General features: G+C 44.0%; 1 protein-coding gene and 1 long non-coding RNA gene across 8 annotated transcripts in view; one reads left to right on the top strand and one right to left on the bottom strand.

Annotated features, from left to right (window-relative positions):
- Window positions 1–650, bottom strand: part of LOC137232622 (uncharacterized) — a 106743-nt gene extending 106093 nt beyond the window's left edge. The window contains exon 1 of the long non-coding RNA XR_010947104.1: window positions 199–650. This is a non-coding gene — a long non-coding RNA (uncharacterized lncRNA). The remainder of the gene's footprint in view (window positions 1–198) is intronic.
- The window catches only part of ADAMTS9 (ADAM metallopeptidase with thrombospondin type 1 motif 9), a 224177-nt gene that overhangs the window by 2142 nt on the left and 205110 nt on the right, over window positions 1–16925 (top strand). For all 7 annotated transcript variants that reach the window (XR_010947101.1, XR_010947102.1, XR_010947103.1 and 4 more), the window contains exon 3: window positions 4094–4256. Coding sequence is in view for 1 of the 7 variants with exons in the window: in XM_067755092.1 (XP_067611193.1) it covers window positions 4094–4256 (163 nt within the window). In the remaining 6 variants the exon portion in view is untranslated. The remainder of the gene's footprint in view (window positions 1–4093; window positions 4257–16925) is intronic.

Genomic DNA, 16925 nt, shown 5'->3' with positions numbered 1-16925 from the left:
CGAGCAAGAGCTGTTCTAGGACTTTCCCAAGCAACGTGCGTTTCTCTCTCGCGCTGTGACGCAGAAACTATCGCGGGTCAGACTCTCCCAGCGCACGGGCGCTCTCCGCCGTGCGCCCCCGTGATACGATTATTTTTCCCCAGAGCACCCATTAACTCCCCGTCGTTACTTTTTCCAAGTGGGAGCTTGGATACTTACCCAGGGCTCTTGGCTGCCCCCTCCACGGGCTGCTGTGAGTGGCTCCAGAGTCCCGCATCTGGATGTCTCATCTATCTCCGCTGCTCAACCGAAGGGTCGGGTGGGGAGCGAGGCAAGCTTGAAGACTCGGACGGGGTAGGGTTAGCCTGCTGGGATGCGAGGACGAAGATGAACGCCTTTAGCCCCCAGCAAAGCTCCCAGAGCCGCCGTGCTTTGTTGACATGGTTTGGGGGTGGGCGGAGACGGCAGTTAGGCGAAGGGGAGGGGGTGCTGCAGTGAGTCACCACTGCCCCAAGACGCCTGGAATCTTTCTGCTCTTAGCAAGGTTGGGGTTTGGGTGGGCACAAGTTAGGTGCCGGAACCCAGGGCATCAGAGTGTACCCAAATCCCAAGGTTGTAACCCACAATTCCAGAACCTTACTGATAGGGCTACGTGTGTACGTCAAGTTTGTAAACAGCCTTTACTCCTCCTCCCTCCCCGCCTCCACACCCCGCTGAGTGGCCCCAGCAGTGGTATGTTTTACTGCGCAGGACCTTAGTTTCTATTGGCAATTTTAGGTGGTAATTCGCACGTGTTAACTGCGGAGTCGTAACTCTCTCAGGGAACTGAGGGCCGGGACTTCAGAAGGACTGTCTAGACCTTGAGGAGTCCGTTTATATTGCGTTTAATTTGCAATCTGGCCCTTTTTGGGGGAGGTGGGGGGCAAGGTCTGGCATACATACGAAAAATATGTGAGCTGGCTGTTTCTATCTTCAGGGACGAATCTAGCTCCAAAACCGTTGCCCCTTTGTCTTCCTCCTGGAATTTATCTTTCTTCCCAAGATGCCCCCTTACCGTTTCAGTACTAACAGTATCCTGACGTTCCTCGTGGCCCACACAGGAAACCTTCCTGGAAATGTTTCACTCTTCAGAGTGAGTCATGCCAACCTTCCCCACTCCCGTCACCCCTCTGGTCAGTTACTAGTTTCCCTGAATTCCCTCTCAGATGCGCTTCTCACCTGTTCTGAACATTCCCTCCTATGACTCTGGACCTGTTTCCCTCTCTCTTCCTCTGTCGTTAGGACTGACGTCTTAAGAAATATTTCCATCTGGCTTCTTCTCTGGTCTTTTTTTTTTAATCCCTGCCACACACTGCTAACAGATGACTGATGACAAGGCACCACAAGATCGCATGGCTACCCTGTTCATTTACTTCACAGACCACCCCACCGCCTAGTGAACGACTGTAAACTCCTCCATCTGGCACGTCAGACCATTGACAGTGGACCTCCTCACCCCTTTCACATCCACATGTCCATTCGCATCTGTTAAGCTTTCCTTCACAAATCCTGCATTTCAGGCAACCTGCTCTCACGCATTTCTCTGCATTTCCCTCCCGTCCTAGTTCTACCTCATAGCCTTTGGGCCTTTGGATTTACTTGGTGATCTCACCCTGCTTCACATGCTCAAATCATACCCTTTTCAAAGTGTAACTAAGGTATCTTGTTCCCCGGGAAACCTCTTTGTCGTCCTTCAGACTGCTGTTGTCTCTCCGTCTCCACTTTTATAGACTCTTACCTGCATTTCTCTTTGATGTTTAGTGTGCTGTCGCTTGTAGTATGGTTCTTGGAACACGTGTTCTATCCCCTTTTCCTTGGCAGTAGGGTCAGCATCAATTCATTTCTCTCCCGTATTGGAGCCTTGTATATTATAAGCACTTAGTACCTGTGTTTGAATAAATGGTCACCTTACCCAAGAGAGGATTACTCTTCAGTCAAGCAATTGTTTTGTGAATCAGCCACAAAATTAATCTGACTTCCTATAGATACCATTTATTGAACTCTTACTATGTGTCTTGTACTATAATAAGTATTTTATGTATGCATTATTTCATCTAACTCCTTACAACAGCCCAATCCTTGAAACAACCCATTTTGCTGATGAGGACACTGCGGCTTTGAGAGTTGGGGCCTTGCTGGAGGTTTCACAGCTAGTAAGTGGCAGAGTTGGGGTTCCCACCCAATCCTCTGACCCGTACTCTTAACCATGGGCCAGAGAATGAATCTATGTTCTTAAAGAGAATTTCAAAGTTCTTGTTTTTGGTTTTTTTTTTGTTTTGTTTTGTTTTTGTTTTTAAAGGCACTGGACTAGAGTCAGGGTACCTGAGTTCTAGATTCACCATGGGTACTATTCAGCTGCTTCTGTATCACTGAAGGGGATAAGCCAGTTCCTCTCTCTGGGCCTCAGTTTCCCCTTTCAGTAATCAAAGGTGCCAGATCTTCACCAGATGGGCTCCCAGATTCTTTCTCAATATTTATAGCCTGTCTCTAGTAGCTTTCCCATGTTGTAGCCAGCTTCCTGCTCTGTGCTCAGAGAACACCAGAGTTGTATGTTGAAAATGGAGAGAGGTGTCTGGGTGAAAATAAACTTGTTAAATCACTTCTTCTCTGGACACCAGTTACTCTGTCTCTTATTTTGACACCAGACGACACTAGAGCTGTCTTCTCTTTAAGTCAGTGGTTCATGAGCCACACGGAGAGCTTTTTAAAAAATACGGATGTTAGTCGTCACCACTGGAAATTCCAAATCTGCAGATACAGGGTGGCACCCCAAATCTAAATTTTTTTTTCAACTTCCTAGGCAATTTTGACACTTAGCTGGGTTTGGGAACCCCAGTGTCTTAGCCAAGTGCTGGAAAACTTTATCATGCCTAAGAATTCTAAAATTTCAATTCCTGGGCCCTACCCCCAGATACTTTGATTCAGTAGATCAGATTTGGGGTGGACTGCGATTATTTGAGTATCTAACCTACTCCTGGATGATGCCTGTGCTGTTGCTGACGTTCAAGGACGCTCATTTCCCTACGTCCAGGGGAAAGTCAAAGGCCTCTGCCTTTTTCCCGCCACAGGGAAAAGGAAAAATGGAGAAAGAAGAGCTTGATACTTCCCTTGAAACATTGCCCACCGGCATGGCATGGGGAACTTTTTAGTGTTCCTGTAATGTTTTGTTTGGGTGGTTCAACTTTGAATCACCATTAATCATTTGCAAAACTTGTTGGTACTTGGGAAGGGGAGGAGAACGAGTTACCTCTTTCAAGGTGCTTAGAGTGATTGGTAAACGCAAATTGTATCCTGGTGGTTAGAGGCTAACCCTGCAACACCAAAAGCCACTTATGTGTTCTAAGCCCTTACAAGGTATCACTTTGCTAAGCACTTCACACGCATTATCTTATTAATCTGCACGAGTGACAGTAAGTATTTTTGTCCTTAATTGATAAACAAGGAAGCTGAAGCTCAGAGCAGTTAAGGAACTTGCCCAAGGTGGGTGGGTAAGTGGCAGTGCTGGGATTGGAACCTCTGGCAGCCTGACTGCAAAGTCTTTTCCCATGTCACTCCCTATGGCCAAGGGAAGGGGTGGTAAGAGACTCGTGTGCCAGTGTCACAGGTGGCACCACCTGGAGTGCCTTGTGGTCAGCATATGCTTTCTAGTTTGAAGTCATAATAAGGCTTCCTTGGGTAGGCTTTTGCTTTTGGAGCTGATACTTGTCCCTGAGTTTCCAGGCTGTCTTAATGCACAGAAACACTCTCTTTCAGCAGTCTGTAGGAGTATATATAATTAGAACTTGAGCACCAAGGAAGTATTTCTCACAGACCGGTTTGGATAGCAGGTGCAATAAAGTCGAGTCCAATCAAGGGTAAGGTACTGATATGGCAGAGAGTGGGGAAAAAAACCAAAACAAACAGACAAAAGAAACAACTGCTTTTCCAAATATGTCAGGAGGACTTTTCAGTTTAAGCAGCCCTCATGGGAAAGGGATTGGGTAATGGTGCCGTTCACCTGGCAACATTCCACTGTCCTTTTCCTCCCAGTGGCTGAGTTATATTAAATCAACCTCTCATCTCTCTTTATTTGCAGCTGGGCACATTCCGGTCCCACGATGGGGATTATTTTATTGAACCACTGCTGTCCATTGACGAGCAAGAAGGTGAAGAGGAACAAAACAAACCCCACGTTATCTATAGGCTCAGCACCCCTCACAGAGAGCCCTCAACAGGAAGGCGTGCGTGTGACACCTCAGGTATTTGCTTCTTCCCTCAGCAGAGACCCCCCGCTGTGTGAGCTGGGTTAGTTGCCAGGCTACAAAGATGTAGCCCTTTCACAGACTACAGAGCCCTACCATTTACATTGTTTTTTATTCAGTCTTCAAGCCAGGTAGGTATATCCCCATTGTATCAGTACAAATGTGGAAGCTATGAAGAGGTTTAGTAACGTGTCCAAGGTCACACAGCGAATAAGTGACAAATCCAGGATTGGAACTCAAAGAGCAGGGGCTCCAAGCCCACTGTGGGCAGAGCTGCCTCTTTTGTTGCAGTTGCTCATGTTTAGGCTTATGCTTTAGTAATGTCTTGAGGCTATTGTCGCCGTATCCTCAATCAGCAATTGCTTGTGTTTTCTTGCTGGGTTGGTGTCTTCTATTCATTTGGACTTTTTTTTTTTTTTTTTTACAGTGTAGGGTTATGAAAACGTCTTAACAAATGCAACGCACAAAAACTTCTGTATGTTTATGGGAATTTTCCAGTCAACTTCAGTTTAATGTTCTGTGGCTTCAGGAAGTATAGGAATGGAGCTGTGGGTTGCACTGTCAGGTGTCAATCGAGTGCATATATGCCCACCGTAGATCTTCTTCCATCCTGGTCAGATTCTTTGAGGCTCGGTGCTGACACACTTGGCCAGTGTCAGGGGCATGTCCTCTGGGCACACCGGAAAGCTTATGCTTCTGTGTGCTTCTCATTCTGCAGTCCTGAAGCACCCTTTCACTGTCTTTGAAGCCTTGTTACTTTCTCTCTGATGATAGTGTATCATTAGAAACCGTCCATGTATTTGGTCCTGTGTTTTAGGGTGTTTGTTAAAATACCATCTTGTTTATTCCTGGACTTCCTCTTTCTGAAAATTTATCCCTCTCCCTATTCTTTATTTTCAAAAGTTGCTTCCCCAAACTAAATAACTTCTCAGGGTTTTTCTGGCTTCTCCAAATAAGACCAAAATTCAAGACAAAGGGGGTTTTTCTAAAATGATCACTTGTTTCATCTTGTATCTGTATCAGGTTCTTCCACTGTGACAGAGTGTGAAGTCCTGTTCTCCCCTGGAATTATTACTTCTAAAGTGAATCCTTTAACGAGGGATGACATTGGCTGCTTATAACCTGGTATAGCCAAGTTGTAGCATATGTCATCGTTAAGTCTTTCGGCTTTATCCCATCCAGTCCTGTGTTCTTAACCACCAGGGCTAGGTGGAACATAACTAAAATATTCTGTCAGTTAAGACTCTCTACAGAGCCAAGGGGTGGAGGTGGGAGTCTGAGGGAGGGGTGTACTCAGAAACAATAGCCAGGGTGCCACGACTGCCAGCTGCTGGCAAGTTCAATGGCAAGACATTTATCACATCTTTTTGCCCATGCTAGTAAGAATGTTGACCTTTACTTCTTGAATTCCAAAATCTGAAATAGCCACTGCATATTTTATACATGTGTCTAAAACATACATATATCATGTAATAAAAAGGAAATAATGTGATTCAAGAGAGGAAGAGAAAAGTCTTTCTTAATACTATCATTCCAAAAATCCTCAGGGTTCACTTTTCAATTTAATTATCCAATTAAATAGACATTTGATTTTCTGGACTAGAGGACAAGTCATTGTCAAGTTCAGTTGAAAACACAAAAAGGAGGGAATCTGAAAAAGTAAAGATTGAGGACAACAAAAGATGGCTTAACTTTTCAAAACAGCTTTATTTGGGTTCTAATTATTGGTGGGGGCCTTTGAGTGCCACCTTTCAAATCACCAGTGCCAACTTTTAGTTTTCTTTCTGGTTTTTGCTTGCCAGTGACCGATATGACAGGCCCTTCCTTCACCCCGTGTGATGAATCAGAAGCCTGGCAGTTTTGATTGGCTCTTTCAAAGGTTGCTGCTGGACTATGCCACTCTGGTTTCTCTCTTCCAGCTGCTTCTGCACCCCTTCTTTGAATTCAGATGCAGGCGGCTCAGAACAGTTGGAGAGAACTTTGGAATGTGGCACAGTTCACCAGCAGCCATTAGAGGGATGGACCAGCAGGTCACGGAAACCTCCAAAACCAGGTAGCCTTGGCACAGGGAGTGAAAGCTGGTGGGGCGGGGAGAAGTCCCTCTGGCCAGAGGGGAAAATATCCTCTCTGCGAATGTCAATTCATTCAGCTTCAAGGATTTCCCCTACTAAGAGCAGCGGTTCGTAATCAGAGATAAACTTTAGAAGTACCCTGGGAGCCTCATGCAGAGTCTTTAAACAAACAAACAAACAAACAAACAACACCTCTTGCAGGGAAGTGAAATAGAGCAAGAATCAGTGGGTTTACTAAGTGCTCCAGGTGATTCAGAAGTTCAGCTAAATGTGAGAGTTCCCGCTAAAGTTGGATTTAGGGCAGTAACCACTGTCCATAGCCAGTGCTGCCTTTGCCCTGGACTTGGCTTTCTCCTTCACTGCTTTCCATCTTCTCTTCTCATAGAGTGATGAAATATTCGAGCTAGAGGAAACTAGCTCTAGGTCAACATGTTAATTCTACCCAGATGAGCAAAAACTGTAGGCCTGGGATGTTAAGTTACTTATTTCCAGGAGTGATACCCTATATATTCAACAAGAAACCATCAGACTTTGAGGTCACCCAAGCCTGGGAGCAGGCCCCTGGAAGCCCCCGCTGAGCTAGGTGTAACCCTTTAGTTGCTGGATTATGACGGTCTTCCCGGGACAGGGCACTGTGGCAGTGACACCTGTTTCCTATAGATGGAATAGAAGTCTTGCTCGTTTCTGATTGTTGATGTATGTCTAATTTTCAAAAAAGATTCTGAGATAACTTTATCAAAAAGACACGTGTAAAAGGAGTCTTATATAGTGAAAACTTCATGGGTTTAGAAAGGAGTCTACAACATAATTTATTCGTTCATGTGTGCATTTATTCATTCAGCCATGAGCTATTTATTGAGTAACTCCTCTGTACCATGAGGATAAAACCAGGAACCATCTTTATTCCAATTAGATGTGTGACCTCAAGCACGTTTAGAGCATAAAGTAAGAATAACATATACCTTCCAAGGGGGTAGTCAGGACTAAATGAGTATGAAACAATGGAAGCTCCCGGGACAGACGGTAGACAATCACTGAAAGGGAGATTTTTTTTAAAAAAAAGATTGTAAAAATAGAAATTAAAACACCATAGCCAGGGAAAGAAAACTCAAAATACCAAAACCCAAAGTTAATCAGATCTCTGTGGTTAAGCTTAGAGCTTCTTGGTTACCTGGTCATAGAGGCCCCATGAGGGACTTGAGGGTCCCCCTGCCAGCGAGCAGCACGACTGAGAGCCCTTTCTGTCCGCATGTTTACCTGTACCTAATGCAGCATTTTGAAATTTTATTTCTTGCAACTTCCTCTTAGCCCAGTGACTCTGTTTCTCTTATGCCCTCATTGGTTGTGTCTGTGTGTATGCATGCGGGCCACTTGAGTACATCTGCATCGATTTGTGGTTTTCATCCTGTTGGTGGGTCCCTCAGAATTCAGGATGGAGTGTGGCATGGCTTCTCTTCCTTCCAGTGTGCCCTTGAGACTCGTCCTCCCTACCCACTGGGTCCTCGGTTGAGGTCACTGAGGTGACTGCCTGCCCACCCTGCACATCAGGGGGGCCCAGTGGGAGGCTCGTGGGAGCCGTTCGGGAGCGTTTGTTGCCTTTATAAGCCACTTCCTGCTGATCCTTCGCATTGCATTTCCAGATGACACCCCAAGTTTTGTCTCACAGACACTCGCTCTTGGACCCTGGATTTTGCACAGGAGGATTTAGTTGTTTTCATTAGTGACAGAGACGTGTTTCCCAGTAGGTGAATGATGGGAAGGCAGGGGAGAAGGCCAACAGAAGGCTGTTTTGTTTACCTGGGCCTAAAAGACAGTGTCTCGCTGTTACTCAAATGCCTCTCTCACCCTCCCATCTCAGCAAGGCTAGCTGTTTTGTTTTGTTTTTTTCATAAGGCATTTAAAAACTGTACACTTGTTGACTCATCAGTGCCACTTCTAAGGAAGTAATTGGACAGTTGTGTATAGAGGTTTATGTGAGAATACTCAGTCTGATGTTGTTTAGTATAGCAGAAGGCTGAAAACCACCTAAGTGCCTTCGGTTGGAGGATAGATCAATGATTTATGAAGTCTGCATTTGATGGATTCCTGTGCAGCCATTAAAAATGATGGCAGACAAACACAGAAATAGATATATTAAGTGAACACACGAGTGATGAAGTTGTGTGTAGGGTATGAGCTCATTTTTTTTTAAATGATGGTGAAGCGTGTGGAGGAGCATATATGTATAAAGAAAAAATCTGAAGCAATGTGCACAAAAATGTAAAAGGGACTGTTTCTTATTGGTAGGAACATAGGCAGTCCTTCCCTTTTTATTTTATATTTTTATATAGTTTTTGCTATGATTCTATAATAGTTTCATAATCAAAAAATGCAGTCAAAAAATGCAGTTAAAAAGAAATGGGGGTGGTGGCATGTAGTTATTTGGTAGCCCCGTGGCACTTGTCACCGGGGAGCTACCAAGACAAGCCAAGACACCATGTTTTTGCCTTTGGAATGAGATAATCTCAATAACCAGGAAGATAAAATTCCTGCATCGTGGCTACTTCTTTGGGACACCAGGGTTGGTCAAAGCTGAGGCTTCATCCTCACCCAGCTAAATTGCCTTGTGGCTGTTAGACTAACCAACCGTAGGATTGCGATGGGATTACCATGGCTTAGTCTCTATTAGGCACTGGGGACTCTGCCCGTCACCCCCATTAGAGTGTACTGTCACTTCTTGGTTGGGCTCCCAAGGATGTGATCACAAAGACTGGGAAATACAAGATGATGATTAAAGCCATCATTTTGGGGGCTCTTAGGATGCCCCTATGGAATCACTGTGCTACACACGTCCGTACATTGTCATATGTAATTCATTCATCATTACTACAGGGTAGGTATTATTATCCTTATTTTACAGCTGAGAAAATTGTAGCTCAGTGATGTTGAGCCACTTGTCCAAAGTCATACAGCTGGTAGGAAGTGGGCCTGACACTTGAACCCAGATCTGATTCCAGGGTGCTATGCCGTGAGCCAGACTTCATTGAAAACACAAATGGAAGCTGCCATCTAGAAAATCCTTTTTCACTTAAACTTTCAGAGCATTTTTTTTTTTGCGGTACGTGGGCCTCTCACTGTTGTGGCCTCTCCCGTTGTGGAGCACAGGCTCCGGACGTGCAGGCTCAGCAGCCATGGCTCACGGGCCCAGCCGCTCCGTGGCATGTGGGATCTTCCCGGACCGGGGCACGAACCCACGTCCCCTGCATCGGCAGGCGGATTCTCAACCACTGTGCCACCAGGGAAGCCCCCAGAGTATCCCTTTTGACTTCTATGTAATCTCATCGTTAACCAATACTAACAGTGGCTAATGTTTGTTGAGTGCCTGTTGCATGGCAGGCACTGTTGCAAGTGCTTTACATGGATTATACTTAATCCTTACCTCAACCTTCATTTTGGCAGATAAGAAAACAGAGGTATAGAAAGGTCCATAAGGGTTATAGAGCTCCTAAACATACCATTTTCCATAACCTTTTTGTCCTGGTCTAGTTAAAGGATTTTTTGGCCTGTCCCTTTGTTGATTCGATTGCATTTTTAAAAGGTTTTTGTGTGTGTGTGTGTGTGGTACACGGGCCTCTCACTGTTGTGGCCTCTCCCGTTGCAGAGCACAGGCTCCGGACGCGCAGGCTCAGTGGCCATGGCTCACCGGCGCAGCCGCTCCGCGGCATGTGGGAGCTTCCTGGACCAGGGCACGAACCCGTGTCCCCTGCATCGGCAGGCGGACTCTCAACCACTGCGCCACCAGGGAAGCCCGATTGCATTTTTATATGAATTATTTTTTTAATAATTTTTAAAATGCCTTCGTAGAATTTGATTTGATATGCGGAGGGTTGCCTGCTGCCCTGAGTTCCCACCAAGGCTCTGATGACTCACGGAGGCCTGTGTCTCCAGCTTGCCTCCATTGGAGTGTGTACTCGTTACACATTAACCTCTTGGATCCCATTAATAATTTAGCATAGATTAGCTGATTAGATTAGCTGCCCTGAAAGTTGGGCCCAAATGGAGTGAGAGACGGAGGTAAGGAGCAGACCTCTGAGGGGGGGCTTCAAGTAAACAATTCTGGGACAGCTTGAAGGTTCCAGGCAGTGACAGAAGCTTTGGCTGCCCTCGTAGTCCTGCCTGGACGTAAGCAGGTCTGGTAGTTGTGGGTTAATTAGTGATTTGTGTGAGAGACCAGCGTGCTGCCATTTTCCCACAGCCATTTTCTCTCCTCAGATCCTTCCCCTCAACTTTGTAGCCTAAGAACAGGCCACACTGAAGGAACCATGTGCTGGTCAGTGTGAAAGCACACTATGAGTTTTTCCATTTACTCCTGGAGCATATTCCGGGGAGGAAGACGTGGCAGTTATTCCCACTTTCCAGATGAGCAAACTAAACTCAGCAATGTGAATGAACTTGCCCACAGTGTGTAAGGGAAACAGCTGGCCCTCAAACCCAGGACCGAGTGGACTCTTTAAAGATAGATTCTGCCATTTGGGGGTTATTGTTTTGGCTTAATTTCTTTTCATTTACCTCTTTCTGTTCCTCATCCATCTTTATACGTTTTTTCCCTTTTTTATATTTTTCGATGGACTTTATGTCTAATAGTCAATAAAAACAGTGACCTCTAAAATCCTCTGTAAATTTCTAGAAAAGCACTGTTTTAAATAACTGAATTTTTGAGTTTATTTCTTCACCTTTATCTTTCTTGTGGCATTTATATTAAAATAATTGCTTTTGTTTTAACATTCGTATTAATAGTGCAACACTCCAAAAAAATTGGCAAAGGAGAGTAAAAAAGAAACTTCTAATACAGGAACTGTGCTCATCTAATTTTTTTTTTCTTTTCTTTTCTCTTTTTTTTTTTTTTTTGCGGTACGCGGGCCTCTCACTGTTGTGGCCTCTCCCGTTGCGGAGCACAGGCTCCGGACACACAGGCTCAGCGGCCATGGCTCACGGGCCCAGCCGCTCCGCGGCATGTGGGATCTTCCCCGACCCGGGCACGAACCCGTGTCCCCTGCATCGGCAGGCGGACTCTGAACCACTGCGCCACCAGGGAAGCCCCTCATCTAATTTTTTAAAATTTTTCATCACTTTTTTTAAGAAGCATTTTATTACAAACATCTTCAAACACACAAAAGTAGAGGCAGCAGTAAAATGAACCACCAGCATGCACCATCTACATTTAATGATGACAAAGATTTTTTTTCCACATTTGCGTCTTATTTTTCCTTTTTGTTGGAGTATTTTAAAGTAAACACAGGTATCATGACATTTTCTAAATACTCCAATATGCACCTCTGAAAAATGAGGATGTTTTCTCACATAACTGTAATAGTATTTGGCAGGGTGAGCAGAATCAACAGTGATTTACTCCATATCACCTAAACAGTATCTATGTTAAAATTTTCCTGATTGCCCCCAAATGCCTTTTTACAGTCCATTTGTTTAGATGATGATCTAAACAAGGTCCACACCAGTTGCAATTGATTGTTAGGTCTCTTAAGGAACTTGTCACTCTGTTGTCATTGCTGTTGTTGTGAAAATCACTATTTTCGGTCTACTTTTACTTATGCTCCCTATGGCCCTTTTTATCCTTTCCATTTCTTTTACTCCTTGATTCATCTTTATCATAAGGTCAGGGTGCATTTGCACGAGTTTGGAAGAGCAGGGTCAGCCCCCAAACCCAGAGCACATAGCAAGAACAAAGCCACCAGGAATGAGCCACTTATCAGAGTAATTTCCTTGAGCACAAAAGGCGGTGTGTTAGGTTGGTTTTTGACTCTTTGTCTGGAGTACCTTGATAGCCTTCTTTTTTTTTTCTTCAAAGCTACCAGTAGAAAGATCCTCAGTTTTACAATATTCACTGAGCCTACCTTAGCTACCATTCAAGAATTTCACTCACCTGTGTTTTGAAGCCCAGAAGAGCCAGTTTGCAGTTGGGAATGTAAAACGGCAAGTTAGGTTTGGATGTGAAATTAATCTGCATGATGTATGATGTGCTTTCCTGTCCCCTCCCACGAGCCTTTTGATAAGATTCTGGATCCAAAGATAGCCCGAGGGCGGCCTGCTTCACCTTGATCCCAAATCGGGCTTTCCCTGTCACCTGTCATCAAATCTGGGTGGTTTCTTTTCCTTGCTTCAAAAACCCATTCACTGCCCCAAGGAAAAGGGTCAGACAGATACTTGCTAGTTTGTTCATCTTCCCAGTAATCTCCTGAAACAGATGCATGTCCTCTAAGGAAGGGATGTAAGAAATGGCAGAAGGCTAGCTAGGACAGAGGGCTGCCATCAGACATACAGGCTGCCAGTGGCAGGAGGTACTTGGAGTTAATCTGAGGGCTTTCAGACCTTCACCTGAGCAGGTTTTTGAAGTAAGACATTGGAGAATCTCTCAGTTCTCTTCATAGGAGCATTCTCTTCATCTAAACCCATTCATTTAATAAAGTGCTATTTACTCATATAATTGAGGTTTAAATTTTTTGTTTCTTTCAGTTTTATTGAGATGTAATTGGAGGTTTACATTTTTAAATTTGCATCTGCCAAAGTTAGGTTCTTTGTGATAATCAGATCATTATAGGATCATTATTGTAGCTATTTACAGGTAACCAAAGTCTGCTCGTGTCTGGCCCAGACTTCTGCATGGACATTCCGTACAACTGCAGCTCACTAATAAGTACGAAGTGTTCCGCATATCACAAAAAAGGAGCAGGAGGAAATGCAAGATATGGTGGTGTATTCATGTGGGTGGTGGACTCTGAGAGGGAGTAAGATTAAACAAGGGGCTAATGTTCATTTTTTATTGATTCCTCATCTCTCACGTGACATTGGAATTAGAGTGGCGTGTTGAGAATGCACTTAGCCTGTAGTGTGTGGGAAAAGTTCACGTTCATGTGCTGGACCTCAGAATTTTTCTGCTAAGATTTTATTTTAATATTTTACAAATCTTTTTATTTTCCATTGATATTTTCTAGTATTTTCTTCCATTTTTTTCTATTAAGGTGTAATTTACATGCAGAAACAGTCGTCTTTTCTCGTGTATAATTCTGCAAGTTTTGGCATACAGTCAGGTAGCGATTATCACAGTCAAGATAGAGAATGATTCCTGCATTCCTGCTGTGCTTTGCGGCAGCCCCCATTTTCTGTCTCTGTAGTTTGGCTTTCTCCAGAATGTCATACAAATAGAATCATTAAGCATGGTGCATTTGAGGTTCATCCACACTGTTGGCTTGTATCAGTAATTCATCCCTTTTTATTGCTGAATAGTGTTCCATTGTATGGGTAGACCACAATTTGTTTACCCAGTCGAGGGATAAAGTTTTGGCAATTATAAATAAAACCACTGTAAACATTTGCATGCAGATTTTGGGGTGAACATACGTTTTCAGTTGGGTAAATACCTAGAAGTGAGATATCTGGGCTATGTTTAACTTTATAAGAAACTGCCTGTCTCCTTTTCAAAGTGACCGTACCATTTTGTAGTCCCAGCAGCAGGGTATAAAAGGTCTACTGCATCTTTGCCAGCCCTTGTTATTGCCAATATTTTGTTCGTTTGGTTTTATTTTGTTATTTTAGCCATTCTAATAGATGCGTAGTGGTATCTCGTAGCAGTTTTAATTTATGTTTCCCTAATGACTAATGATGTGCTTATTTGCCGTCCGTGTATTTTCTTTGGTGAAGTGTCTGTTCAAATCTGTTCCATTTTTTAAAAAATTGGAATGTTTGTTTTCGTATTATTGAAGTTTGAGAGCACTTTATACTGTATTCTGATATAAGCCCTTTATCAAACATGTAGTTTGCAAACACTTTCTCCCAGACTGCGGCTTGTCTTTTCATTCTCTTCACTTGCAGACACTTATTTCATACATGGTTTCTTTTTTTTATTGCAAACATTTCATGACTGGTGGATTTCATGCTGGATGACACTGCAGGAAGGCATAGTAGAGAGTGAAGTTTAGTGTTTGTCCAAGACACAGGTACAGAGAAAGGGACTAGGAAAGACTTACTTAGGTCTGGTTATTCAAAGCCATTGTCTGTGCCAACAGAAAGGGATAGTGTTGTTTTTATTTCTGGTTGATATCTGGAAACACAACTTTCAATTTCAAGCCTGTGTAGTTAATGATAGGAACGGGTTCCTCTTGGCTTATGAATGAGAATAGTTACAAAGGAAGCCGTCAGTTCCTAAGAATGCAGCTATGTCCTATTGCACATGTATGCACACAGGAGAGAAAACCAAAGGACAGTGAGACAGAGACACACAACGAAGTTAGTAGTGCAAGACCCAGCCCTGGATGGACCACATTCTTGGGGGAATAGGAATGGGAGACATGACTCTATTATTCCCCAGTGTTCTTATGCTGTGTTTTGTGGGCAGTATAATGGTTTTCCAAAGGTAACTTTGGTTATATGTCACTTTTTTTCCTTTTAAGCCTATTTTCCTAATCCTCACATTTGATGCTATTCCACTGTAACAAGTCAAATTAGGGTATAGAAATAGTTTTCAGAAACTATTACCTATTTTAGCAGGTCCAAAATAAACACTGCAATGAGTACTGGAGACACATATAGGAAACCTTCCTTGATATTTTTTAACATCAGCCATACCTCACTTCTTTTCTGTTGGTCTTTCTCCATTGCAGTTATTCTGTCTCCTTCTACCTGCCCACCCTGCGTACCGTTTGGTTATTTCTTTGATACCCTCTCTAAGTGGCCAAGAGAGGAGACTGTTGGGTTTTGCCATTTTTGAATCGTAGGACTTCATTTTTTGGCATTTTTCACTCGTAAAATATAAGAACTCATCATTTTTCAATACTGGAAGGAACTTTAGAGAACTTCTAGTCCCTGCCTCTGTGGATAAGAGGATCGAGGGTCAGAATTCTGAAGGAATTTGTAATCTTGGAGCTAAAACGAATGGAAAAGTGAGCCGTGAACACAGACCTCTTCGTTCCCGGTCCTGTGTTCTTTCCAGGCTGTAAGTCAAGGAAAAGCTGTCCATGGATGGTGCCTGGAAGGGGTATGTTTAAAAGGGCAATTCAAATGAGGTTTTGGGAGTGCTACTGGGTTTATTTTAAGTATAAGGATAGTTAAGAATAAACTAGTGAGACGTTATAAACTAGTTAAGAAGTTATATCAAGACTTTAGAGAAAGATATTAGGCTTTTAATTCGCTTAAGGGAGTAAGTTGTCAGAGCAAGAGCTGAATGTATAGCAGCTAAATATCTGAGCTGAGCCAGGGTGCTGCAAGATGTTGGCCTGTGGTTGGGAGGGTCCCTGGTGAGTTCAGCCTGTGGTCAGAGTACAGTGTGTCCCTGCAACCACTCACGATCATGGTGGCCAGAACAGGGACATCAGGATGAAGAAGGGTTTCTACTGCAGGCCTGGTGTGTAAACTCGTCCTCAGTTGCCTGTAAACTGGGAGACTTGTGTATCAAAGGAATGTGGGAGATATACTCCCTAAGAATTGGTTAGAAGCCTTTTCAAAGGGCTCCAGCCCAAGTGCTCTTTAATCTCTGATACGGGAGTGATACCTAAACCCGCCACAGGCATCCCAGGGCCACCCAAGAGCTGCAGTGAAATGGCAGATAGCCGGAGCCCCTTGATTCCAGCATAAAAAGGCTGTTCATCTTTAGTAATGATTTGCCACAGCCAATACCCCTAGAGCGCTTACTCTGCACCAGGCCCTAGTTCAGCACTTTCCGTGTATTAAGTCACTTAGCCCTTCCCACCACCCTGTTAAGGAAGAACCATTATTATCTCCATTTCACAGATGAGGAAACTGAGGCACAGAGGGCTTCAGTGACCTGGCCTAGGTCCCACAGATTGAATGCACAGATGCTGGGATTTGAACACAGATCTCCCTGACTCTGAAACTCTGATCAGCACATCATACTGCCTCCTGAATGCCCCGCCCTGTACCACAGCCAGGAGCCCCATGTGGCTCCTGAGCCCTAGAAATGGGGCTGGCGCTGCATGTTGAACGGATAATATTTTGCATGTATTAGGGTAAATAGAGTAGATCCTTAAAATTAGTTTCATCTGTTTCTTTTGACTTTTTAAAATTTGGCTACTAGAAATTCTTTCTTCCATGTGGGGCTCACATGCTATTCCTCCCAGAGAGTGCTGGTCTGGAAGATCCCAAGCCACGTCACAAAGGGGCCTGGGAAGCAGCCATCAGAAGCAGGCTGCAGACAGTGCAGGGTGATTGTGGGCAGCTGGGATCCCGCTGGGCAGAAGGAGCCCATCTCCCCTTACTGCGAAGAGATGGAATGAGTGAAAACCAACATCTCCTGAGGGGTATTTTGCAGGCTATTAATAGCAAAACCAAACAATTTCTCAGTAAAATACAGGCCCAGGTATGTTCAGCATTTTATACTGTTTCAAATAGATGTGCTTTAAATAATTAATTTCTCAAGTTATTTCAAGGGTGCCTCAGTTTCCTCATTTATGAAATGGAGATAATAGTCCCTGTCTATTATTCTAATAGTCCCTGTGAAGAATAATCAGGTTAATCCATGTAAAGTTCTTCGAAGAGTGCCTGGCACAGAGGAAAGCGTAAAACAAACGTTAGCCAGTGTTATCGT

This window comes from Pseudorca crassidens, chromosome 10, assembly GCF_039906515.1.
Source record: "Pseudorca crassidens isolate mPseCra1 chromosome 10, mPseCra1.hap1, whole genome shotgun sequence".
Classification (NCBI taxonomy): domain Eukaryota; kingdom Metazoa; phylum Chordata; class Mammalia; order Artiodactyla; family Delphinidae; genus Pseudorca; species Pseudorca crassidens.
This window is presented reverse-complemented; position numbering and strand designations above follow the sequence as displayed.